At 41.0% G+C, this 27,676-nt stretch overlaps 1 protein-coding gene across 3 annotated transcripts in view; it reads right to left on the bottom strand.

Annotated features, from left to right (window-relative positions):
- asic1b (acid-sensing (proton-gated) ion channel 1b) overlaps positions 1-27,676 on the bottom strand; it is a 142,690-nt gene that overhangs the window by 17,132 nt on the left and 97,882 nt on the right. For 2 of the 3 annotated variants that reach the window (XM_051415500.1, XM_051415498.1), the window contains one exon: positions 3,716-3,866. In XM_051415500.1, coding sequence (XP_051271460.1) covers positions 3,716-3,866 — 151 coding nt within the window. Of the gene's footprint in view, positions 1-3,715; positions 3,867-11,792; positions 12,878-27,676 lie in introns of those variants that run through there. The other variant, XM_051415499.1, reaches the window with a different exon arrangement.

Here is a 27,676-nt window from a genome sequence, read left to right as displayed (position 1 = left end):
CCTCCCCGCTTGTCACTTGGTATCGTCTTCTAAGTGCCAGGCTTTCTCACTATTTTCAATTAAAGAGCTCAGGGATGCGGCTGGAATTCAGCAAGAGAGCTTCGACAATGAGCGACAGACTTTAACTGTTACACATTGCTCTTCTGAGACTGGATACAAAGCCATTTTCTGCTGTTGCCAAGACAAATGCTCGAGGCTTGAAGCTGCACATATACATAAGTTGTGCCCAAGCTCCTGCTCGCAAAATTGTTTGTCATCTTTAAGTCATGGCCATCTGTCATCCAATTGGAATAATATTTGGACTAAACCTTGAAATGAAACAGAACCTTGATCATACTTGACACTACACAAGGATGTTCAGCTGCCTCAAAGTTATTTCACTGGCCTTGTTTGTTGTGGAATAATTTCAGGTATGCAACAATTACACAGAACATTTCTTAACAAAACAGTCGCCATGACCTTGAGACATACTAGAAGCTATGGTTTTAAGCTTATTGGTTAAAACTGTGGAGAATCTCATTTTATAAATCTACATCATCACACTTGCCCAATCACATTTTCTTGGATTTCTCTTTTTCATCATCATGCTAAGCTCTCTTGGTATTATTCAATGAGGACAGGGCCTCAGTGGTTGCCACTGTTGGATGACAGCATAAAGGGTTTGACGTGCCCAGTAGTATTGTTTTTGAGAGGAGTTTGCATGTTCTCCCTGAGCTAATTTCTTTGTTTTGTACCACCTTGTCTCCTTCCTCCTCCCCAGGGAGCACGAAGCAGGATTTTAACGTTGATTCCTAGTTGAGCTATATACACAGTACATAGCATAAAAGTATAGTCTAATCTCATCTTGAAGGGTGTCTTAATTCCTAGAAAATGCATCTTGAGGAGAGAGGAGCCAGGACTGAGGAGGCTTGCCAGAGGAGCGCAGGTCTATCCTCCCTCCTGTGGAAATCTTTTCAGCACCCATGACGTATAAAAGAAGTGTTGACAGATTGATGCAGCTGTGTCACACAACATATTAATTAACTGATTGACATTGCTTTAGAAAGATGTCTCATTTTGTTAAATGCCTGTTGAGGCAACAATCTTTGTGCCTCTTCCTTGCTTCCTCTGCTTGCACCTCAGGTGGGAGGGTCGAAGGTGTGAGGAAAGGAATCAAGGATGCACACATTGTGAAATGAGAAGACAGGCCTGTGTCTGCTTGGGTTGCTCCCAATTCCTCTCACAGTCCAAAGATATGAAGGTCAGTTGAAGTAAAAACTCTAAATTATTATTAGTGTACATGTTTTAGACTGACATTTTCCTAGACTGTGCATACTCAGTTTTGTACTTAGACATTGTGTAGATTAATTTCTTTCCATAGAATTTGTTTTATCAATTTTACCAACAAACCTTTAGTTGTACACATTTTAAATTACAGACACACAAACTCTACTCTCAACCACATAATAATGAATAGATTGTTTGAAGATTTTCCATTTTTATTTAGAAAACAAATGAATCGCTTCTCTCAGTGATATTATCCCTTTAATGCCTCTATTCCCAGGTTTCTCTTTTACTGCATCACTAAGCACATATAAGAGATCAAGAGGATCTGTTAATGACATTCAATTGCAAAACATGTTACGTTTTGGTGCCATTAATTTTAATTGTTTTAACTAAGCCAGGTATATTTTCTGTTCTCTGTACTAGTATCCAATTATGTAGCTTCCAATATCTATTTTGCCTACTGCAAATCATGATTTGTCAACCGCCTGTCTCAACACTGTATGTTTATTCTACTGTGGTAATATCAGGTTCATTAATTGAGAGAAAGTTCAACATTGTACAGTATACAGGTTAACAACAAAAACATATTTTTGTGCCCACATTTTTACATAGATGGGAGACCTTGACGACACCATGTCACTCATGGTCGCACTACATTCTCTTATAATAACAACTTATAGCAACCAATTAAGCGTGTTAATAATGTAAATGTTGTAGAACACATTGTAACAAAAATAACACCAGTATCAATGTAGGAAAGCACATAAAATGAGACTTATGTCCAAAAATGTCCACAACAAGTAACTACATTAAGGTTACTAGGACTTTCAGAGGGAAGTGCTGAGTATATTTGATGGATAATATGTTAGATGGATAAATACGTGAGTTTTTATCATGTTCATTGTGTGAAGTTGTGCGTGTACATGTTTGATAAATACCAATTTTCTTGTTCTGAGGGACAGATCCTACGCACACATTCAGAACTTGCATGTGTTGATAAATAAGGCCTCAGGTGTTTGAACTGGCACATTATGCACTGCAGGGCATCCAGCCAGATTAAACAAACAGGTAATGAATGCTGTTATAATAGGACTAATCAATGGCTTATCTGTATCATTTTGGGCATTAATGACAAAAGGTTCAGGTCTTTGGAAAAACAATCAAAGTTTGATATTCAAGGAAACTGTGGTTAAGACAATAGTATCTTGTTTTGGTAATTTCCACTGCTTTACAGTGCAAACTTTTAACAAGAATTAGTGTAATATTGAGCATTACCAGCAAAATAAATTGAAAACTGCAAATCAATCATCTCGAAACAAAAAATAAATAAATAATGTGATTTGTGTGATTTGTTAATAAGTTCAGTACAGAAAGTGACTCTGACAATAATATAAACAATCATGAAATAACAGTAAAATAAACAGAATAATGAAGATTATGAGAACAAAGTAAATGACTGTGTATGTATTGTAGTTACTGCATCCTAAGGTTTCCACCAAATCCCCTCTTGTAAAAGTCTTTAATCATTTAATAATCTTACATAAAGAGCATTATATATTAATAATATTAAATCATTTAGGCTTTGAGCAGATGAAACTTTACATTTAAATATTATAGTCACATCACAGCTTATCGCTTTGTGCTCCATGTTTAATGCGTATCGTGAGCACAGTCTTTTTGTGACCATAGTGAACTGTCTCTTTACATTCATTTCTCAGTGCATATAAAATATTGATGCAAACTCACAGCAACATATGCAGCTGCATTAAAATCAGAGTTTCAGGGTCTCCTGGAGCAACACAGAGGAGACTCAACTGTGTTGATGAGGGGTCGGCCCTGAATGGAAGAGCCTATAGCCTCCATTGATTTTATATCTGGCAAATGGCTCTGCCCTTGTTTGATTCATGTGGACTTGAAGCCTAACTGACAAGTGATGCAATTATATTACAATGAAATAAAATTTTCCAGATCAATATCCATCTGTCTTTATACAGATTAGTCGATAATATTCTGTGGACAAAGCAAGTGCATTTCAAATGATCAGAGGAGGCATTTTTCAGGATCATTACTCATAATTAATGGAAGTGTTCAGGTGGATAACTTTGCTATATAGATAAACCTAATTTGGACCTATTTGGTGTAGTACAAGTATGCACATTTTCACTATCCATAATGGATTTAGAGTTTTACAATTACATCAAAAGTCCTCTTAAGGAATGCACTATAACCTAGTCGGGCCTCTATCTAAGGGATTAGAGAAGAACCCTGTGATAGATTTCTTAGAGCATCAACACTAAAAATAACTGGCTACTTTGGTGTTTAGTTGATTAAAAGATCTCTTTTTCACTCGCTCAAGGGCAAACATAAACACCAATTTTGTGTTTTTTGCTGAGATCTTCAGAACTGGGAATTGGGTGTTTCATGTTATGTATCCTCCAGATAAGCTTACCAGTTTCTCCCCATACAGGCAAGTATTCATCCTGTTGGATATCCAGCATCAGCTCCAGGCCGTTGCCCATCCCACCCTTCATTGTCACCATGAGGGGTCGTCCATCTTGGCCTGAATTAAAGGTGTAGCACTTCCCATAGCGTGTGAATATCTAAAATACACAAAGAGACAAATACAGGGATTTTAGTGGTATGTGGACACAACAGGGTAGCCAGAAAGACTGAGCATTTAAATTTAGTTCTGACCCTGAAGTAAGATTTTAGTTTGCAGCTGTGTGTGTTTGTGAAGTGGACATAAAGGTAGTGCCAATCAGGGGATTGTTTTAAAAGCAGCTGAAAAGCACCTACAGTAACCTGTTCTTGTTGGACTGTCAGCAGCAGACCTCGGAGGTCTTTGTGTTGAGATGCTGTTGACAATCGGAGCCCTCACCCCTCTCAGTGCTGCATGATACAGTATGTGCTTGAGTGAATATGACATGACTTTTATTTCAGAGTGGGATATCCTGTCCCTGAGAAATCTCACACACACAACAACAACAATGACTGCCGGCATCATAGTAAATACTGCATGAAGTGAAACGTTCTCCAGATACAGGCTGTTAACGTTTCCGAGAATGTAACAACTTTAGATAAGTAGTGACTATCCGTTGTCATGTGATTAGCTTAAACAATTAGGCAACTGATGAATCTGTTGTTTGAGAGAAAATCAAACGGCAGCTATTTTGATAATTGTCATTTTTTTAAAGCAAAAGTGCCATAAATTCACTGGTTCAGCTTCTTAAATGTTAGAATTGTTGGCATTTCTTCCCTATATAACAGTAAACTGAATTATTATTATTATAATAATATTTTTTCTATTGGTCAGATAAAACAAGCAATGTGAATATGTGACCATGGGCTGTTGGAAATTAAAATGGTAACTGTTTTATTAATTTGAGACTGGATTTACACATACATTACATTATTTACTTCTGCCAGTTATTTTTAAGAGTAATTAACTAGTCCGTAAAAATGACGTGTATGCCCACCACATACCCAAGTCCTGAATCTAAAAATATTCAGCTTACAAAACCAGCAAATATTCACTTTTAAGAAGCTGGAACCAATTAATTTTTGGCACTTTTGATTAAAATTGTTTCAGCTCTAATCAAGTGATCACTGAGTGCACTCTTACTCTCTCCCCACTGGATTCAAAGTATCTTGCAAAAAAGGAGGCCAGATCAAGCGAGCTCGACATGCTGCAGTTCCACTTTTATCTCCACAGTATGACACACAAATCTGCAGATGCAACTTGGAGTTCAATCAACATGTTGCAGTCTCGTCAAATCCTAACCATAACCTGTCCTCGGATTAGATGCCTAGAATTTGCTCTGTCTCATTAGTTGATCGGGCATGTACAGTAGCATCTGCTGGAAAGCTTCTATAGAGCGCAGCAGGCAACTTTGACCTATTGGCAAAGACATGATTACCAGTGAACTAATGGATGCATAATTGAATCATAGACATTAGGAAATGGAAAGCTATGGCCATGATCCAAAATAAAAGGTTCCTCCCTCTCCCTTTGTTGTCAAGGCCCTGTTTTAAAGCATCCTAGCTCACAATTAACTTATCATTAACCTTCAACATTTTGACATTCATATGAGGAAATACTAAAAGGAAGTGGAGGAGGCGGAGAAGAGGAGAGGAGATGTAATAACTGAAAAAAGTCTTCTCCTTTTTGTCCTCCACTCTTTGTCTATATTCGGTACTCACAACATACAATAGAGATAAGGCTTCATTGTAAGATAGCTGTCCAAATAACTACATCACAACACAGACAGTTTGTACAAAAAGACTTTTTTTTTTTGCTTAGAGTGCCTAAAGATGTTGAAGCTTTATTTCTTGTGAATGTATTGTGAGGACTTTGGGAACACACAAGGAGGCGTATTACATGGTTGACTTATGAGTCAGACATTAGCACTTTATGACAAATTACTCAAATGTCACAAACACCAGATGCATAGAGCCGAAAATATTGCAGCCATGTTTCATAAAGGAAAAGTTAGTATAATGTGAATCCTGTTCAGTGAAGTGTGTGGCAAAGAATGGAGCGTGGATCACAATGGATTGCCTCCCAGGGTGCGGTTATATGGGAGCTTCTAAGACACAAACTGGTGAAATGTAATAAAAAGCCTTCAGATATTAGGACACAATATGAAATGTGACCTTTCAAGTGCATAAGTGGCAGAACTGAGTCAAAAGCAGAGTCTGCAACGCCCGCCTATGTGCCGTGACTCTAGAGCAGGATACAAACATCAATAAAATGCCCCTGAAATCCATCTTAGTCCTGGAGTCGCCTCTCACCATAATCAGATCACTGTTTATCTTTACTCTTTGGAATATAAGGCAGAGAAATCTTATGATATCATGGCACCAGCTGCACAAAATATTTGACATTAAGAAAAGGTAAAACCTGCAGAAAATAAGGTCTTTGCTTTTAGCCTGAGACTTTTATAAGCACAGATTTTTCCCACAAGACCTTGCAACAGCCAAACAAGACACATTTTACTTAAAAATCTGAATCCAACCAATTTGTTACGGCAATCTTTATCTAATGTTTTACCCGTTTACCAGCTTTAGGAGACAAGTTTGAACATTCAGAGAAAGAGGCAATGCTGCTCACAATGAAAAGGGAAAAGCATTTGACAGATAAACATCAAGAAAACACTGATAAGATTGTTTGTGATTGTGTGGAAGTGTGCACGTCTGCACATGCCCGAGCGTGCATGCTTACTCGGGGCGTGCGTGTACAGTATTTGTGTGAATGTGCGCAGCCACCCCTGCCTGCCATCTGTGTGTATGTGTTGATAACGTAGTAATTGACTACAGGAGGCCTAGTCAGAGTTGCTGTGGTAACCAGGAGATTGTGATGGCTGCATTGAGTGAAGAGCAGCAGCAGTGGGTGCCTGTGGTGACCTTGGGGAGTCAGGATCTTCATTGTGTTCTGTATGTTTGAGGTTTGTGCTTCTTCATGTTTGTCTATCGAACAGCCAGTCTGTCTTATTCAATGTTGTTGGAAGTGTAACATTTCCCAAATGCTTCCCAATAATTCCGCAGGAGCTAGTGCAGCCTTTTACCAGAGGCAGAAACCCCATCAATGCTAAAACAAAACCTTAATATTTAAATGAAAACTTGAAAAACTGAGCGGAGCAATCAGGGTAGTATTCAGGGCTCTACACAGTGATAGACATTTGAAACTTTTTGCTACTAACGGTATAGCTCAAATAAATGTGGCATTGGGGGGAGCAAAGACTTTGATGCCTAAGCAGCTTTTCTGAAGAGACAAATCCGGTATTAGATTTGGTTCTTACACTGCTAAATACTGAGACCTATACATTGCATTTAAAATGAGAACCACTGTGTCATCCAAACTTGTAAACAAGGAAATTAAATATTTAAATCGACCCCACCTATGAGGAAAAACACTGAGAGAGACATCACCCTCTCTTGTTCTCGCAGGGTGTAGAAATGTCACCATCTCTCTCTTCGATAAATAATTCACAGACAGACAGCCCGAGACTGTTGAGATGGCCCTCGGCTATCCTTCACATGACAATGTGACAAGGATGCACAAGCTGTTCCCTAAAGTTGCCAGGGAACCACTTTCCCCCCTCTCCATCAGAGCTGAGCACAGAGGTGCTATGTGTTAAAAACACAAACCTATGAAAGATTGCCTGGCTTTTACTTGGCACTGAATCAACTCAGCTAAAAATAGAATCTGCTGATATTCTGACTGTATTATATGTAATTAATTTATGACCAACACACATGAGCAGTGTGGCAATTTACTTTTCTGGTGTATCAACTCTGTCATTGTACTTCATCTGTGTAGGGAGGGAGTGCTGAACAATACAGTGGACATCTTATGATATACTACAATCCAATTCAACTCCACAAGCAAAACATGTACTACACATTTGCATCAACACTTTAAACCCACCCTCAATAAATCTGAACATTATTGTAATTCTCAAATCTCACCTCAAGGTCCTTTCAGAAGTTGTTTTGGTGCTTTTATGAATAGCACACAGAAGATGAGAATCCAGAAAAGCTACTAAAGATCAAGAATGAACTTTGAACGGTAATTCTTAAGGCAATATTATAGATGAGAAGTCCTAGAGGTGCTCAGAATCATGAGATCATAAAGTTATTAAATGAGAAAACTCAGTCTGCTGATGAGAACGGTGTAATAAAAGCTTCAGAAAAGCTAAATGGACCTTGAAGTGAGACTGTTTTGTCACCATTACAAATGTAATATTTATCGCAGGACACTGTCGGGGATTACTCTGTCCACCTGTTGTACTGCACTTTCCTAAATGCCTCTGACTACTTGTGAAAGACCAGGTGTGAGTTAAATGTGTAGGTAGAGTGAGCTGAAAGCTGGGGAATGGTGTCAGAAAGAGTCACAGGAGTCACACCTGTTATAAAATGCGTATGGTTGCATTGAATTATGGACTAATGCTGCTAGATAGTATGGGAGATTTTTGCCTTTAACGTGGTTAAATATGCACTGATTAATATTTTTTGGGGCATCTTTCAGCTCATTGTTTTGGTATTACGTGAGTGTGAGTTCACTCTCTTTTCAGACAGAGCAGGTGGCTGTTTTCAGTGAAAAAGCTCTGATATCAGAATCAACTTACTCTGCACTACCTGTCCAGCACCAAACAACAGACTGACAAAGTTAGCAACTAGCTGGTCTACACAAAGAGCTCAAACAGCCACAGAGTTGGTGGAGAGCAAAACTGAGATGAAAAGAGATTAGTGAATATTGGACACACATTTATCAGGTGGCCAGAAACCCGACTCTAAATGAACATGTGCTGTGTTAATATATGCATGTTGCTCAGTGTCCAAAACATTATTTGTCATTTGTCTGTAATGCATTACTGTTCCTAAATTTAATAATCACATTACAGTTATTAATGAAGCAATTATGTTGTTACTTGTGTTAGTTCTTTAATTATATTATACAAATATCAATGAAATTCAACACAGCAACTCTGTCTAGTTCACCTGTGGAGAGGCTCTTCAGCCTGGGCAGTCTTGTGCTGACTCTGAGGAGGAACAGGCTGTCTGACAAATGATTTGATAGACTCCTCCTCAGGAGGCAAACCCACTGATTTAGTGATAAACACATCAAATAAGCTGGGCAGGGCTACTATAAAGCCATAATTTGGTGAGCGAGTGACTCAAGTGAGCTGTTAAGTGTGTTTGGCTCCTTAAATGCAGCTCACATGACATGACAGTGCATCGCCGCCGATGTTGTGGCGTAATGCAAATGTCGTATTATGAGTACTGTAGCAAATTAATTTCCATAGGGAGTAATTAAGTAATGTTTTACTCTTAAAAAAAGGAAACAAGTAATGTGTAATGTATTACTTTGAATGAGAAACAACCCCAACACTGTTTCCGTGCCTGCTGGATGTGTAAATAGCCAACTGTTTACTGCAAACAAGTTTGCAATAGCAACATTATAAGGTGATAATATGATAAACTAATGATAAACTTCTAATGTTTTATTACACATTACTGTAACCATTCTGTAAACATTAAACATACACTGATCAGCCATAACATTATGACCACCTGGGCACCCTGCTGGTCATAATGTTCTGCAGCCCTATACCCAACAATCTGTTGTTCTGACGACTTTCTATCAGAACCAGCATTAACTTTTTCAGCAGTTTGAGCTTCAGTAGTTCGTCTGTTGGATCGGACCACACGGGCCAGCGTTCACTCCCCACATGCATCAAAGAGCCTCCGGTTCACCGCTTTTCCTTCCTTGGACCCCTTTTGATAGGTACTGACCACTGCAGACTGGGAACACCCCACAAGAGCTGTAGGTTTGGAGATGCTCTGACCCAGTCGTCTAGCCATCACAATTCGGCCCTTGTCAAAGTCGCTCAAAACCTCACACTTCCCATTTTTCATGTTTCTAACATCCTTGACAACTTTGAGGACAAAATGTTCACTTGCTGCCTAATATATCCCACCCACAGACAGGGGCCATGATAACAAGATAATCAGTGTCCTTACACTTCTGTCAGTGCTCATAATGTTATGGCTGATCAGTGCATATAATGTAGCTACTTATATCAGATAAAAAGCAAAAAACAAGTCCACCAATCCAAATTATTGCCAGTAGCTTGGAGAAGCTGTAGTTTTAACATTTCATCCATCAGTCTACAAAACAGAAGCACCCTGACACACTGATTATCCAGACAGGATATATAGAGAGTAAACAGATGTCAAATTAGACTCCCCAGTAAGATTTAAGCAAACTAGGTGGAAATCTGCCAGTCAATAGGTTGCACAGGAGGGACAGGGGACGACTGCATGTTCTTGGATGGATTTCCTAACTGAAATCAATGTCTAAGACCTGAGAGAGAGGCGAGGTCTGCCTGATGAGAATTAAGCATGTGTGCTGCTAAAGCACGGATAAAGAAGGATGGAGCAGCTGCATGGAGGGAACGATGGATTGATGAGGCCAGTGGACCAAATTTAAAGAGTTTCAAGAGAGACGGGGACACATGGAGGGGTTCTTGCACAAAAGTCAATACATCCTGAAACCTATTGTACGTAGGCAGGCTCGGCCTCCTCCTTCACACCTCACTTCTCAAGTGTGACTGATTCTATTGGTCTGACTCATGCCGACGGCTCGTCTTGTCCGCCCTGAGGCCAAGCAGGGCATCATCGATTATCTATGCGCTTGCACATATCCCCAAAACTCAGACCTCAAAATCATGTTTATCTCTGAAATAGGTTGCTGTTGCTTGGTCACCCTTTAAAACATATGAGAGGGTTCCTAAAGATGTTGGTAGGAAGAAATGTGTTTGACTGTGATAACTTGTTTTGTGGTTCCCGATTTAAATTTGTGAAGAAATAAAAGCAACTTTTTGATGCATTATTTTGGGATACGGTTTGATGACACTGCCACCAAGGCAAGCAGTTTGAAATTATAAATCTCCCTCAAAACATAAAATAATCCTCAGTCATGCCTGCTGCATATGGCAAGGAAAAAAAACCCTGATTTCCCAACATCAAACTGTGTTTTAAACACCAGAAGAAAATCTACTTAACTGAAAACAAATTTGGGTAATGAGGTGGGAGAGAGAGAGAGAGCAACATTTGGCTTTCACATTGTTCTCCAGGCGATGATGGAGTGCAATCAATAGGGCTGCAGTTTACCAATGAGGCCAACACTAACTGTTTTCCATCATAGTGTCAGGGTGTGTTGTAAAACGTTGCTAAATGAATCAAAAGTCTTCATTAGGGGCAGATTGGTCTCTTGTGAGCATAGGATTGTACACACATCGATCCAGCAGTGATGGAAGACAGAGGAGGGACCCCTTCAGACCATATGGGGAATGTAGAAGACTGCTGGGTTTTGCAATAATCTCTGACAAAATTATTAAACTTCTGATATTGTTTGGTGTGGAATTTACAACCATAATTTTCCACAGTGTCTATTTTTGTGACTAGAGGGAGATGAGATGAGTGAAGAACAGATGACATTCTCTAATAAATTTTAAAATGCAAAATATCACACCACCGGCAATGTTGTCAAGTCAGGCGATTGAGGGAAACTACAGGGGAAAAAATAAAGCATTATTATGGGACACATTGTGAGGTGAAACCCAATTATGAAAGACAAATCACTGTAAACTCTCTATGGAGTGCAACACATAAGTCTATAGCGAAATATTATAGCGATATTTATATGGCGAGAGCTTAAGGGGTAGAGAGAGAGTTAATTGAACCACCGAGGCGCATTACCAAGCAACAGCGCAGAGGAATGCGCATTGGGTACAGCTTGGTTATTGCGTGCGTTCAAAGCAAATTTATTACACCGCGAGTTGACATCTATCCGCACAACACATGAAAGATAGCCTGGTGACAGGCAATTCACCCTTCTGACTCAGCCTCACAACCGAAAAAAGGCTGCAACCACCTCTAAAAGCTGCATCAACCTGTTGGGAGGGGGGCGGGTGGGGGGCGGAGGGAGTTAAAACAAAGAACTGAACTTTGACGACACTCACGGTGCTGAAATTGCGCGGCCCACAGAGCTCTCCTTGGTACCGACAGTACAACAGCATCTCCTCCAGCTGGTGTCCCAGCCGGTCCAGCAGTTGCCTCATGGACGGCTGGGACTCCCGCGGAGGAGGAAGAAAGTGATTGAAGTCCAAAATCCGTGACAGAGGGGACCAGGGCGGCTCGCCCCCGGCGCTGTCGCCACCGTCTCCCCTCAGAGGTGTGAGCGCCTCTCTCGCAGCGGGGGAGACCTGCCAGTTCCTCCCAAAAAGTCCCAGCCACCTCCCCGCGCTGAATATGTCCGTCTTCTTCATGCGCCGCGGCAGCAGCAGGTTCTGGTTACATATGGTGACGGCGGGGAAGACCAGTCGCTTGGCGTACACCATGTGCGCCTTGGTGTACACGGGCGAGGAGAGCAGGTACCGCACTCTGTTTGAGGACCAGGTGAAGAGCAGAGCCAGGGCGGCCAGGAAAGCCAGCAGCCACGCGACTCTCCGCGGGTAGGAGCCGCTGATGAAGATGTGCCTCAAGCCATGCAAGGTGGTGTGTTTCAAGAAGAGCTTCCCGGCGTCGGCCAGGGAGCCCGGTCTCGGTTTCGATCCAGATGAGTCGCACTGGCACATTTTGGAGCAGGGCTGCTGCGCGCTTTCAACATCGGTCCCGCTGTGGTCACAGTGAATGAGCCTAAACTCGCCTATGCGCTCTCAGATGGCTGCTGTTCGTCAGAGACTTTGGAGAGAGAGAGAGAGAGAGAGAGAGAGAGAGAGAGTGAGAGAGAGAGAGTGAAACGCACGCAGCTCCGCTCGGTCCTCTCAGGCACTGAGCAGCAGCTTGTGGCGGCGACGGGGGAGTATTCCGTCAGTCGCACAGCGCTCCCTCAGCTTGTCCGGGGAGAAGCTAAGTTCCTCAGAATGATTTAATGCGCTACTGTGCAGCAACAGGAGACCAGGGGATTATTCCATCCAAATTACAAGCAGTTAGTCTTTGAGAATCTGAAGAAATACTCAAGAGACATCGGATTTAGTTACAATCACAGTCAGCTTGCAATTACGCGTTCCTTCTGTTTGCCTCCATATCTTGATTCTTACTTTTCCATCCCCGCCTCTCCCTCCACCCTCACGCCACGCACGCACGCACGCACGCACGCACACACACACACACACACACACACACACACACACACACACACACACACAGCCTATCCTCAGTGCTGTTTGCTGAATGAAATCATTGGCCTTAGAAGCTACAGAACATTTGTCTCCCTTTTCAAGCCTGTCACACACACCTATAGTCTCTCTCTCTCTCTCTCCTCTCTTTCTCTCTCCCCCCTCTCTCTCTCACTCACACACATACACACCACACCACCTCACAAATGCACAGTAATCCCTCCTGGGCCACAATTTGTGTTCTTCCTCAAAATTGAACAGTGCATTACAGAAGGTAATGCAGTAGAGACTGTAGTCTGTTTCATTACTGCTCCTCCAGTTGAATACTGCAGATCCAACGGTGGATGAAAATGTTCACTTGGTGCTTAACATTTTGGTGACACTCCTGTGTAAGCAAACAGGTTGACGTTCCTGATTGTCAATTCTCTGATGTGTTTCAGTGGAAGAAGTGAAATGTTAGGGGCAAAACAAAAAGGTCAAGATGCTGCTGGTTAATTTATGCAAATCATGTTTCACTTCTTTAAAGAATCTGACAAAGTCCCGAAGAGCCCGACTTGGATGTAATGGATTTTTTGACCCTGTGGTGCTCCACTTTGGCTGTGAGGAGGGAAACCTGTTTCAGGGATGCGACAGAAGCTTGAATGCACTATTGACGAAGCGTTTCGGGAACACCATCTCTCTCTTGGGGGCGGTGTTGGTTAAGTGGTGGTTCATGCTTGGTTGGTCATCATCACACAGTGTTCCAATCCAGAGTGAAAGCTGGACATCATGCAGGCCTAATTCTCACTCTCTGCTCCTACTTTTGGGCACAGTGTGTGTGTGTGTGTGTGTGTGTGTGTGTGTGTAAAAGAGGTGAGGTGGAAATGGTGTGAGAAAGAGAAAGAGAGCATGAATGAGGAGTACGTAGTGAAGCAATTTTTCTTATCTTTCTCTCTTTAAGGATACATTTGCTGACAGTTATGAGACAAGAGTCGATGGTACAAGTAAGTCTGCAGAATAAACTGTGTGAACTTATTGTCCCGTTAGCGACTGAGCTTGCTAAAGGTCAGGAGAGCTTTATTTTCCCTCTTCAATAACTATTTTTATATGACTGAACACTGGGTGAACAAAATGCTAAGGGGGAGTAAACAAAACAGTACAGTAGAGAGGAAATAGAAAGAAGCTTTGGGAGCTATTGTGACGGACAGCGCTGTTAGCTCATGAGCTAATGCAGTTCACCAACAAGCCCTGCCAGTACAGTCATTACATCACAGAGCATCTAGAACCAAATACTTCCCAAAGCCATGCTGATTAATTTATCTATAACACTTTCTGATGTGCACAATATGAACTGACATCAGGAAGGCCTTAAGGTAGATCCTGCTGTATTACCTGGTCTTGTGAAAGTGAAAGTAAACCTTTATTTTTTCAGATCAGACAAAATCCTCTGCAACTCCTGTTGAGTCGTGCTTCCTGGCCTGTTATTTATTAAATACATACATTTTTTTAGGACAGAGAGCAATGAGAGTGTATATTTAATTATCAAAATAGAGACTGAACTGAAAGTAACATGATGAATTTTATTCATCAGGTATGGTTAAAGATTGTGGTAATGGCAAATAAACTAAAGTTAGGGTTGGACAATTAAATTACTCAGTTAAAGTCAGGGAAAGATTGAGGACCAGTGAATGTTAATTGCAGGTCTGTGATGTGACACAAACTCCGGTCTCCTGCATCAAAGTTAGACGCTCATCCACCACCCTGATGTCCACACTCACACATTGTTCTGCCTCACTACACAACGGTCACTCTACTTCCTACACTGGTGCAATTCGTGGGGATACTGGGCTGCTATTTTGTCCAGTCGATACCTCATCCACCCACAGACTACATGATTGTACACATAGAGTGTACACGAGAGGAGAGTCAAGCGCTACTGGGAACCGATGAGATCAGCCAGCCACCAGCAGTTTAATCTCTCTCCATGACTCTGGGTTCATGGAGGATACAGCCTCCTTACTCATACTTTCCTCACTCTCTGGTTCTTTCGCTGGCGATATACTGTAACACACGTCATAATGTCCCTTCTGAGGACGATCAAGTCTCCTACTCCGGTGATTACTCATGGTTTAACGAGCGAGGGTGTCATGGGAAATGGCTGCTCAACTGTGGGCCCACATTTGCTTTACAGTTAAAGAACACAATCACACACCGTTGTGTTTTTTTTTTTTAATGCAGCTGTGTTTCAAGTACAGAACACCACATACCTGTGAACGGGAGAGCAAGAAAGTGAGAACATGGCAGTGAAGTTTGGCGTGTATAGATTATTTGTAATTTATATTTAAAAACTTGGTGGGTGGTGCATCAGAATTCAGCGGAGATGGATCCTGACACTTCTGGCATTTAAGAGCATTTGTTCTACCCCGTTTCCCCAGACAGCTCATCAAGAGAGAGACATATCGGAGGAGAGGCTCTGTGCAACAAGCTAATCCGTCTGGGTGAAGGGATAATGATGTACTGGCTTGACAGAGAAACACAATCCCACAGCAAGTGTAACAACAACAGCATAACAAATGCACGCTGCTCTGAAACTGCGGTTAAAGACTTTTACTAATGAAACCATTATGAAAGCAAACTCGGATATTCGTTAGGGGACTGTGAGCACATATAAGTCTATTAATATCTAAGTATCTGAGATGTAGATAAATATTCTGTTTGATTGACTGGCTCCTAAAATAAACTGTGAATTTACTAATGGGTGTAGGGGAGACACTGTTTCAAACACACCTTTCCCTGAAGAGTGACTAAAGAGAAATAAAAAATGAATCCCATAAAAAAGCTGTTTCCTTGATTAGTACTGGGCAGAAAAATGCAGACTTTGGCCAGAAGAGTATTGATTTTTGAATGTTGTGTATATTCCCAAAGCAGAACTTCTGGGTCTATGAAACGCTTGCTTACTTATTTATTCAAAGACGAGAAGAGTTCAGACATCCCAAGACTGTTGTTGCCCTAAAGGGATATACACACATGGCATTACTATAATCACATCCCAATCTTCATTATAGAGTGTGAATCTGTCTCTTGCAGAGTCATTTCAATGATGTTATTGAGGCAAATCCTAAAGCTGTTAAGCATAAAGCTGATGGCGACTTTCAGTAACACACTGACAGAGTGCCGGGTGAATTTATGGACACATTTTGGCGTCCAGACCTGTCAGCAGCACTACAATGAAACAAAAAGGGATGTAATTACGGAAACATTCTCAGTCCACAAATGTCAGTATCCATTGCAAACAGATGTCACGAATTTCCATCGCAGGCTATTAAACACCACAGTATTAGTTGCTTGATCGTTCGAAACTTATGAGAATAAGAGTAATCAGTATGGCTGTTTCTTTTGGGGGGGGGGAATTTTTGCTTTGACAGTTCCTCTAAATGAGAAAAAGACTTCAATTTCAATCAGTGAAGTCACTGAAGCAGCGAATGCTTAAAAGCCAACTGAAGATGAATGAAAAGGCACCGACAGGCACAGAAATTTAATAGCTGCCACTTGACGTCATATCTTATCAGTCATTTTAGAAACCCAGCCATGATTACACCTTTTGGCATGCAGTGTGTGCAATGCTCAGGGTGGAATTACATGCTGGGATATTTTTTTCTTTTTTCAAGACCACCACCTTTAGTATTCGAATGTGTGGTGCAAATGTGAAGTTGACACACATCACAGAACCAACTGCTGGGTACTTCTGATCTTTAATCTTTCATCTTTAATGTGTAGCTACATACAGTGCATACGGAAAGTATTCACAGCGCTTCCACATTTTGTTATGTTAGAGCCTTATTCCAAAATGAATTGAATCCATTTTGCCTATAACTGAGATGTGTTGGGAATAATGAATGCTATATTGTCCAGTACGGTACATGCAGACACTGCAGACCTTGTACAGGGGCTTTCTGCTATATACTGTAGATATGGCATATGTGTGTGTACGTGTGTAGAACACTAATGGGTTGCACTTGTATATGCAAGTGTGCATGTAAATAAATCTGTAGACATTGGAAAGATACACATATGTTATATTTATTATTATTATTCTTTTGCCCATTGGAAGGGGTAAGTGGGAGGGTCTTGGAGATTGGATAAGAAAACACTTTGCAGTTGAGGTTATAGCATGATGCTTAGTGTTATATTCAAGTTAACTGTTATGCATCTACTTGTGGATATATTAATGCTAAAATTCAATAAAGAAATAACTGCAGAATAGCTACACTACCTGTTGGATGATTTCAATGGGACATCTACTGAGATCAATGAAAATGTGTATGCCATCAATAATATATCTGAAAAAGCAAGTGACAGGAGCGACATGAATATCCTCTCTGGTGTAAGCGGATGCTGCGGGGTAAATACACCTTTGGGGTCCTCATTGCTCTGTGTGTCTGACTGCCTGCACTGATGGCAGCGGTTTGTTTGTAAGAGCTGTGGGATGTCGAGGCACTGGGCACTTAATCAAACTGTCATTCTGGGTCCGGATCTGGGTGGAGCTGGCCAGCATGGACCTTGACATGTGTAGAGTCAAACTACAGGACACGAGGCGAGCAACGCCGCCCAGCTCCTCTCCCAGCCTCTCTCCTTACCACTATCTCTTCAATCTACTTGGTTGTACAAACTCGACCTCTATCATTACCTCCCTTCTCTCTGTTTACCCTCAATACTTAAAGTACAACCCCCCTGTCTGTATGCCAGGACATAAACACAATGCACTTCCCCTCATCCTCATCCTGCCAATTCTCCGTTGTGTGTCTTTTTTTCTTTTTAAGTAAACCCTTCTCACATACACACCTTTGTTCTCTACTCTGCCTCCATCTTCCCTCCTCTTTTTTCTGTGATCTCCGTATTCTTTCTGCTTCTCTTGGTTGCTGCTGTCTCTTCTCTGTCTCCTGCTGGGAATGTTTGGTGCCAAAGCATTCGCAAGGGAGAAGGCAAAGAAAGAGGGAGGGAAGGAGATGGCAAAGGACAGAGCAAAGGAAGAGAAAGAGGGTGGAGGCATGGGGAGCAGCAGCAGTCAGGGTCCTGTTGCTGCAGGGGCTGACAGAGGAGCAGGTGGAGATTTACAGAGACAATTTTGAGGATAATTGTGTACATGATCTGCTGCAAGGGAAAAGTGTCAGAAAGGCCACTTTTCCAAAAGCCTTTTGAATCTCCTGGGCAATAAGGTTGAATTAAATACTGCGTCAGGTAAATGTCGCTTTACTGTAAAAACAATGTGAGTGAGAGAGTCAGTGGAAGTAGCTCGGGAGTTCACTGCAAGCTTGTGAACACAGAGCTTCAGGTAGTGACATTGAAAGAAAGCTCAATACTGTGTGACACTGTCAACAGCAGTATTAAAGTATTGAAAGCCACATTGTGTAAGTGCTGTGAATACACACCCTTGATTTTTAAAGTAAAATATATTATTACAGTCTGACTGCTGCAGAATATTCAAAGTGTGTGAATAAGTAGAACATGCTGTAAATGTTTGTAATTATCATTATTCAGTCTACTGGAAAATCAATTTCTCTTTTTTTTTGCTCTTGATTTTGAGTCATGCTACCTTGCTAAACAGGCATCTCAAACTGCCGGCCCCCTCCCTCCGGCCCGTCACATGATGTCAAAAATAATCCTAATAATACATTTCTAGTTGTTTAATATGAATTTGAACTATCCCTTCAATGACAATTAAATTAAATAATAAAAACTATTTATATACTTAAAATGTTGTTTGGCTGTGAACAAAGATGATATAATGATGATATAAAATGTACACTTAACAGCTGTTTGCATTTTTTTTAACAAAAACTAACAAAAATATGATGTTATTCATGGCATTAGTTTCATAATATTGAACTTTATTGTAGTACTTCTAGTCACTCAGAGTCAGAAACACAGATTATTATACTAGCATGTTTTTGGCACACAAAATGGCTCAGATTTAATAGCACAAACATATTGGACATGGGTGAGCTCAGGCTAAAAATATTAAAATTAGTATGAGTCTTTAAAAGCCCATGTTGACCCATTTTACAGTGATTGTACATTAGAGAAGCTGTGGCTGTAAGCACAGTGTGAAGCCTTTGAGCTGTTTAAAAAGTAGCGTGCACTGCCTTGGGAAACATATTGCTGTGTTGAAAAATAAACACCAGTAATATTACTGTAGTGTGCACAACCCAGCTTCAGAACAGATGTTTAAATGCTGTTCAAAGCTGGCATGTGGCAAGAATTCAATGGGTACCGAGACCTGTTAACCTAACATCACCAATCTTTCGACAAGATGGTCTTTAAAGGCTCTTTTCTTGTGTTATGAAAGGACTGAGTGTGGCAGCACCACCATCTATGACACGTCAATGCATTAATCTGAAAATGGATTCAGGAGTCCTACTGTATGAGTACTGTGGCTGGATGGAGCAGATTTATATTTACAGCCCAAGGGCCAGTAAGAGTATCCCTGCCTGAACAGGGAAACACAGGATGACACAGCTGATTCATCTTGGCAGCATCATGACAGCTGGGCTGGGGAGAGTTTGGGAAGGGGGAAATGGTTCTGATGAATGACTTTCAGAGTACGGCCGCTAGCTATAGCAAACAGTCTCCAAGTCCCCACAGGCCTGATGCCTCCTATTTGCCGCTCAGGGAGAAATGAATGAATGGCCCTTTGTGAAATAAATGGTCCCTTTCTGTCTGACATTTACAAATGAATCCTTCTTGTAAAACTAAATCCATCCATTTGTTTTATTAGCCGTGGAGGTGAGTTTCCTGTGCTGGCGCTAAAGATTGCATGGTTGTCATAATCAAACACAGCAGTGGTGATTTAAGGATAAATGTGGTGGGCAGGTCGTATTTTGGAAGCGTCCTAGAATGCATGCAATTATGCATTCAAGCTATATTGCATGAAAAAACTGATTAAAGGGATATACGTGGTTCAACATTCTTGTAAATATAGTGGTATATAGTAATAGTATTGTAGTGTAACAAGTGTGCATACTTTCAAACCAGCATCAAACTCAAAAGCAGACAGTATGTGCAAAGTTTTCTCCTCCTTCTGCAGCTAAATAAAAAAAAAAAGATATATTATTATATTATTAAGTTTGCTTTAGATTTCAAATTCAGGATAAGTACGATCAAGAACTTCTCAGTCAGTGAGATCCTCTGGAGACATCCTGCCACGTCCTATTAATTTCAGTCCCTCCCCAGCTTAAGAACATTTTACAATCACTGGCTTATCTGCCACTATTAACCAGCTTATTCTGACAGATGGAAAACAACAAAACACTTCTTCGATTTCTTGCCTTGGATATAGAGCTTTGGTTCAAGCTACTTCAACAGAATTTATATATGTGCAAATTCTATGTTTGTTCTCCTTGTCCAGAAACTTGTTTTGCACCAAACACACTGGCAGCTTGTTAAACTACCGGTGGTGTGTGAGGGTGTACAGACCCATGTGTGTGTTACACCTTATGTCAGGGGGATGTCAGATATGCCGTGAACGCAGTACTAACGAAGGATGGTCGATGGTAGACCAACTGTCTGACAACTACCTAGGAAAACGGACACGCAAGTGGAAAACTCCCACATACACACGCATACAGACAGTCAGAGGAAGACCAGACTGCCAGAAAGGATGAAACAGACCAAAGCCAGCTGCACGGTGGGTTGCACCTAAATGGATCTTTCATTTTGATTTCATTTTGGTCTGCAGTATAATGGTCCCTCTGGAGGTGCATTTACCGAAAGCAATAGGACGGCTGATATCTTCCATGAGTGTGTATGTGTGTGTTTGCATGTGGGTGTGCGAGGTGTGTAGCGTAATTGTTGGCATGATTTATTTGCTTTTCCCCCCTCCTAATAACTCCTGGTCTGAAGCAGCCCGAGCAGTGATATCCTAATATGAGGTTATGGACAGTGAGGCGTGGGGTGTGAATCAAGAGGGCACACCTCCCCCGCTGATGTCTGTAATTCTTTCACCGTATGCTACTTAGGTAGATGTTATTGGTGTTAAGATTTGCATCAGCTGTGCTTATTAGGTTGCGGCGCTGTAATAATATAATCAGCTCCTCCTCTAGTATTGCTCAAAGGCAACAGCTTTAGACCCTGCGAGACTGACTCTGAGATCCTGGGATGAAACAACAACCACTCAATCAATAGACCTTCCACTAACATTATCTCAGAGCAGGCCTGTTTACAATTTTGAGCTAATTTACATTTAAGGCAGTTTGCCCCTGCTCTTATCCAGAGTGTCTCACAGTGACTGAGCAGATATGTGTTCAGAGTCTCAAATAACAATGTTTTTTTCTTTCTTAATACAATACTTACATGACACTAGGCATGGGCCGATCTGATATGATTATCTTGGCCAAAATAACTGCGATATAACTAATAACAACTTTTAAAATGGCACTAAAACATAGTCGAATCACTTTACCTTACATTTAGGTAATAAACACTTTGGAATCTATAAAAAATGACTGCATGTAATATGAAGTTGGTAATAGTGATGAAACCAAAGCGAATTATCACCCAACTCTTCTGCAACATTGTTTTGGATTGCTGAGACTGCTTCAACCACTTCTTTCATCACCCCATTCCAGCAAACAACCTCTGACAGACCCACTGTACCTACTGTACCTACCCAATTGCAAACAGCACTTAATCTGTCAAGTGGGCAGTAACATCGACTCCAATGGGATGATAATGTTGATCCATGTCTGCTGGATGCGTCTATGGCTAGTGTGCTTGCACATTTTTAAGGTGAAACTACATCAGGGTTGTTTGTCTGTATCTGGTTTTAGAGTTCTTCTCCAAAGAGAACTGGCAGCCTAAAATCAGTGCTGGGAAGTAACATAAAGTATGACAGAAAATGATACAACATCTTGTGTGTCATTCTTGTGTCTCTTTCTCTCGCAGACACACGTAAACATATACCCAAGCATACAGGTCTGCGTTGAGGTAAGGCATCCTGCTGATGCTACAAAGAGCCGTTCACTTCCTTATGGGATCCTGCTGACCACAACAGATGCAGTCATCTATGAAACTCTGGAGAGGAGAGGCAGCAAAGACCCAAAATCACAATCACCAGCCTTTAGGCAACCTCCCCCACCACACACACACACACACACACACACACACACACACACACACACACACACACACACACACACACACACCTCCTAAATATCTCTTTTCTGTACGATTCCACCTAGAACTACAATGAGAATGTATCTTTTATTAAGCACAGGCTGTCTGTAATATAGAGTTATTCTAATAAAGAGATTGGTACAACTCTAAAGGTCTGTCTGCACATTCAGTCATGCATGAGCACACATCCAGGAATGTGGACACACACACACACACACCCACACACCCACACACACACACCCACACACCCACACACCCACACACACAGAGAAATAGTTTTGGGAGAAAGACACACAGAGCCACAAAGAGAGACATAAAAAGAGCAAGAACACCAAGCCAGAGTCCAGTGCTCTTAAAAGAACACCACCTTTCTCCTTACAGCTCCTCTGACATCCATTCTGTCATTTGGAGCCAAACGTTTTATTTTAGCTCTGATATAAACTACAAGGGGGACAATCCTGTAGAAGCTATTAAGGCCCTCTCATCAGCCTAATTAGCTAGTAGTAAGTGGCTATTGGCCTTGTATAGGACACTTGTCATATGTCTTATTCATATATAATTGCTCCAACAAGACTGCAGTATCCCTCATTTTCACATCATTAGGCGTCATTTATCTTAGTCGGAGAGTTAAGTGAAACTTCTATCCTTTCATTTATGCCACTTTAATGATTAATTAGCATTTGTGTTATGAAGTGTTGGCTGATATTGAAGAGAGGTAACGATGTATCTGTGCAATTTAAATGACCCAGGCTTTACAACCCATCGGACTGAGTGCCGATGCACCTCTTGTCACCTGCCTCCAAAGAAGACTGATGAGAGATTTAATTAAAATGGCTGCATTAAAAAAAAAAACAACCCCACTGATCCGTCACTTGGACAGAAAGAGAGAGAGAGAGAGAGAGAGAGAGAGAGAGAGAGAGAGAGAGAGAGAGAGAGAGAGAGAGAGAGTCAGATTGTCACAGTGTCTCCTACTGGACTGAAGTCCTTCATATATAGAAACAGTGTGGGATCTAAAGAGAGAGAGAGAGAGATGGAGAGAAAAGAGAGAAAGAAAGAGAGAGAGGAGAGAGAGAGGGGGGGTGTGGGCTTCTGCCAAGGCCATCCACATTGAACAAACCTCAGCCTCATGTTTGATTTGTAATATTTATATTTTAATCCGCATAACACACAAATAGAGTTTAATCCCTCAGCAAAACAGTTCTTTCAAAAAATGCAACCATTGTGTTTCCACTGGCAGCAGCTCTGCTTGTACAAGAAGCTTTGACTGGATAGTGGTCATTGCAGCTCTGATGTTGTACTGCAGTGGGAATCAAACAGCTCCTTAGAGATGGGATTAAGTGTATTTCTGAGTGATTTCTTGTAAACAAAAAGAAAAAAAGAACAGCATGCAGCAACTCAGTGCCAAGAACTCCATGAAAGCCAGTTTAGGTTCTGAGATAATTGTAAAACACTGCCCCCTTGTGATCATTGTTTGATATTAGTGAATGCCTGCAAAAGCGGAATTATACATGCTGGCAAGCAAAATGAATTGCTGGTAAGCCTTGACGACGTGTAGATGAGTATCAGAGGTACCAATTTCACTACATAGAGCATCACACTGTTTTGAGTGGATATTAAGAGAGGAGAGGCCTCTTCTGTTATGCATTAGATATGATGTTATTTAATGTAAGTCAATGAAAAATTCCCAAATAAAATAAATGTTTTAAATCTGGCACTCTGCAATTGTGATAAAATGCAATGAGCTAAAGCTATGCAAAAAAGAGTGGACCTCTGAACTTCTGATCTGAAAACAGCTAATAATGGCTGAGAAGATAAGAGAAAGTCACAGACAGCTATCTGAATTTCAGTGTGACCATAAATATTTAATGGTCCTGTGCTGTCACTTCCCAGAGGGGAGGAGGCATTTCAGCGGTGCAAGCTTTTTCAAAGTCAGAGACAGTAATGGCCACTTTCTGACCGAGCATATACTGTGCTTAATCAAACTAATTTGCATAACCTGAAATTTGAAATCCATTATTTTGTGGTTCAATTTGCTCACACGGGGTCAGGCGTAGCTGTGGAAGAGAAACAACTAAAGCGATACATTAGGCAGTGTTTGCTGTTCGGCACAGATGCATGTATTCCAACAATGCTTCTGTGTTGTGCTAATATCACTGGATGGATCTGAACTTCAAACCGACTAATGAAACAGCAAGAGTCAAACATAGATCAAGCTCCAAAGAATGCATTTGGTTTGCAGAATGGAAAAATAAATAAATCACAAAATGGCTACATATTATAAACAGCTGCACAAAAATCAATTTCCATTTGAAGAAGTGACAGTTTAATTAGCCTAATTGCACAAGGTGTAGAGTAATTGTTGCTCAACAAGTGACAAGAACAAATTGAGTCCAGCACACACTCGGTGTTGGCAGTGCAATATTCAGTTCCTCTGTGTTCTTTGTTGGTGTAACACACATTACGATCTACTGCGGTCTCTTTTTTAAAATAATTTACTAACATCTAATTTATCATGGCATATGCTTGAAGATAATTGCATTACACTTTCACTGATACAATCTTTTCCCGATGGCTGCTTAAAGGAAGTGCTGAACCATAACAAGTATTTACAGCTCTGAGCCAGATGGTGAGGCCACTATTGGCATTTCATTTTTTCCTTTCTCTGAAAACATTCCCTTGCAGTCGGTCTGCCTGATCTGTCTGTCAGTTAGAGCCTGAGCGCGGTATACAGACTGATGCTCTTGAGGAGACATGAGAAGGGCGTAACCAGAGCCACTGGCTGATTCTGTTGACAATGCTGAGCTTGGGAGAAAGGCAAGCTCAAGCTAATGGGCTGAGGACGGAGCAGGAAGCAGGGATTTGGATCACTGCTCCGAGGGGGGCTCACATTCTGCTGTGGGACAGAACTGCTGCAACCTGAACCGTCTATCTGCCGGGCATTAGCCAGGCTTCACTATTGACCCAGCCCTAAAACCAGGGCTTCATCACAGTGTGCACACATACACAGACAGACACACTGAAACATACTTTCACATGCACAAACACCAGACAGAGGTCGGAGAGACAGAGAGAGGAGGAATGGACAGAAAGCCCCAGAGATCTAGAGAGACATAAAGCAATCAATCAGTTCACCTCCCTTTCCCGCCACTCCTCAATACACCAACAATGGAGTCTGTGGGCCATTAGTGGCTCTTTAGCAGGTATAATAAACAATGCTAGCAGGAGTTCAGTGTTCTCCGCATTGGGAACAGTAGTGGCGCTGCCAATTACCACATTACACAAAATAAATACCCAGTATTGATTTTGTGTTCAGAAGAAAAGTGTAACAGAAATACATAGTGTATGCTGTTAAGTGAGTTAGTCTGCTCTGTAGATACAGCATAACCAAGTCTTTCCTGTATGCCACAAGGGAATGGCTAACCTGTTAGCTATATAATGTTGTGTCTCTCTTTTTGCTTATGTATTGCCAAAGTCTCAATTGTTTTCTCGTTATTGTCAATTCCATTTTCTCCAGCACACATCATCTGTGTCTTCTACAATCTGTGATCGGTATGCACTCTGACAACTCAGAGGGAATAGGTTTACTCTTATTGCTTTTTAATGGACGAAATGTAATGTAATGTAATGGATATATTGGGGGTACAAGTATGCTAAACCCTGAGGTGTATCTACTGTATAGGCACTGCTATCACTCTAAATAAAACTGTCTTTATCTGTAGTTGTATTGCATCCGCCTACTCCAGGCAGAAAACACACCGCCGATTAGATGGATTTCAAAGCATTCAACGATACTTTTAATCTTTGATTCTCAAGTGTAACACCAAACATGATATATACCATGGTAATGACATTTAAAATGCATGCTATTGCATAATCTATGTCGACCCTGTTATTTTCAAATGTAACAATACAGTTGACATCACCAAACAAAACATAAACTCAGAAATACATCCCGAAGAGCTGTTTCTAAGCAGTGGTTAAGTGTCTTACAGGGGATGTTATCCTTAAATAGCTGGTTATCAAAACTTGTTCCTGAACTTTCTCAAGGCAACACAAAACACATTTCTATTTTTGCCTTAGAAACAAAGCAACAAACCAATGAGAAAGCACTGGTTTATAATTGCCGCATGGAGGTGCATGAGCTCGAGGAACAATCAATGATTATATCAGTGGGAGGCTGTTACACAGAAGGGTTCAAGTTAAATTGACAACGGCTAATTAGTCCTATTAGACCTGACAAAGAAATGATTACTTGTCAGTTGTGTTAGTCAAGTCTTTAACCTTGCTGCAGCAACAATTACACCTGAAACCTGCAGGCACTCTCATTCCATTTCTCCTCTTTTTACAAAACCACGTACGTTTTTTGGAACTGTGTGTATGTACATTGAGAGCATTGAGTCCCTTCTATGTGTACACATACAGCAATAAAGCTGATTCAGAGGTATTTACATATATTGAACATATATATATCAAATACTATATGCTGCTTGTATCTTACTAATCAAAAAAGCTGCCTAAGGTAACTGAAACAGTATGGTATGAGTGGCTGTGTAAGAAACAAGGAAAGACAATGTTTCACAACATATTCTAACTCTGTTACCTATTCTGTAATTATCTATGATGGACTACTTGAATATAATTGGATTTATAAGGACATGGTTGCTACTGATTTAAATGCAAGAGTCTGTCACAGCTTCACCAAGGTGTGCAAGATGATAATGTGATCTAAGGAGCAGCCCATTTAATTCAAAGTAAGACATTATGAAAGCAAGAATGAGTTCATGGCAGTAACGTCTGTCATTGAATAAAGCCTGGTCACTGCCTCGCTCACATGATAATAAAATGCCTGCACTGCAGTCACAGTACTTTGTCTTTTAAAGCACATATCAACAGAGGATGACAGCTGGCCCTATTTCACCTCAAGGACATCGGTCATATATCCCACTTTCTCATTCTTATTGCCCGACCTTTCGATTTTTGCCTGAGTAAGAAACTGAAACTTGACCACAAAATATGTAGAGTAAGATTTACAGCCTGCAGCCAATGCAACATTTTGCTCTCTATTTTTGTGGTTAATATTGAGTCCTGATGTCTTTTTTGAACCATGTGTGCACAGTCTATGACAGTGACAGTAAATGTGTAAATTGTGTTAATAAGATAATTCCTTCAAGTCAAAAACACCTCTCTATTCCTATGATGGAGACACTAAGACAGTAGTTTTAATCTTCAACATGTTCTTCCTGTTCTTCTCTATATCATAGTCTTCTGTATTGGCATTACAGATTCTATTTCAGCGCAGGATCATTATTTTCATCCTGCTTGCACACACTGTACTTACTAAATAACCCTCACTAAGATTATAACTATTTGCCCTTCCACTTGGGGATCTGCCCTAGTGCAATAAAACATGCTCTTCTTTATATTTACCCACTCTCACCTCCACATTTTCCTCATCCAAGACCTTCATTTCACTTTCTCCAAACTCCGACGCATGTGTTTGACAGGATGCAGCCCTCTGCCTCAGAAGCTCCCAACCCCATAATGTGAGAGCTGCTTTTAGTGTTGACGCTGTGAAA

The sequence above is a fragment of the Dicentrarchus labrax genome, unplaced genomic scaffold (assembly GCF_905237075.1).
Source record: "Dicentrarchus labrax unplaced genomic scaffold, dlabrax2021, whole genome shotgun sequence".
NCBI lineage: Eukaryota > Metazoa > Chordata > Actinopteri > Moronidae > Dicentrarchus > Dicentrarchus labrax.
Note: the sequence above shows the minus strand (reverse complement) of the source record. Positions and strands in the feature narration are given on the sequence as shown.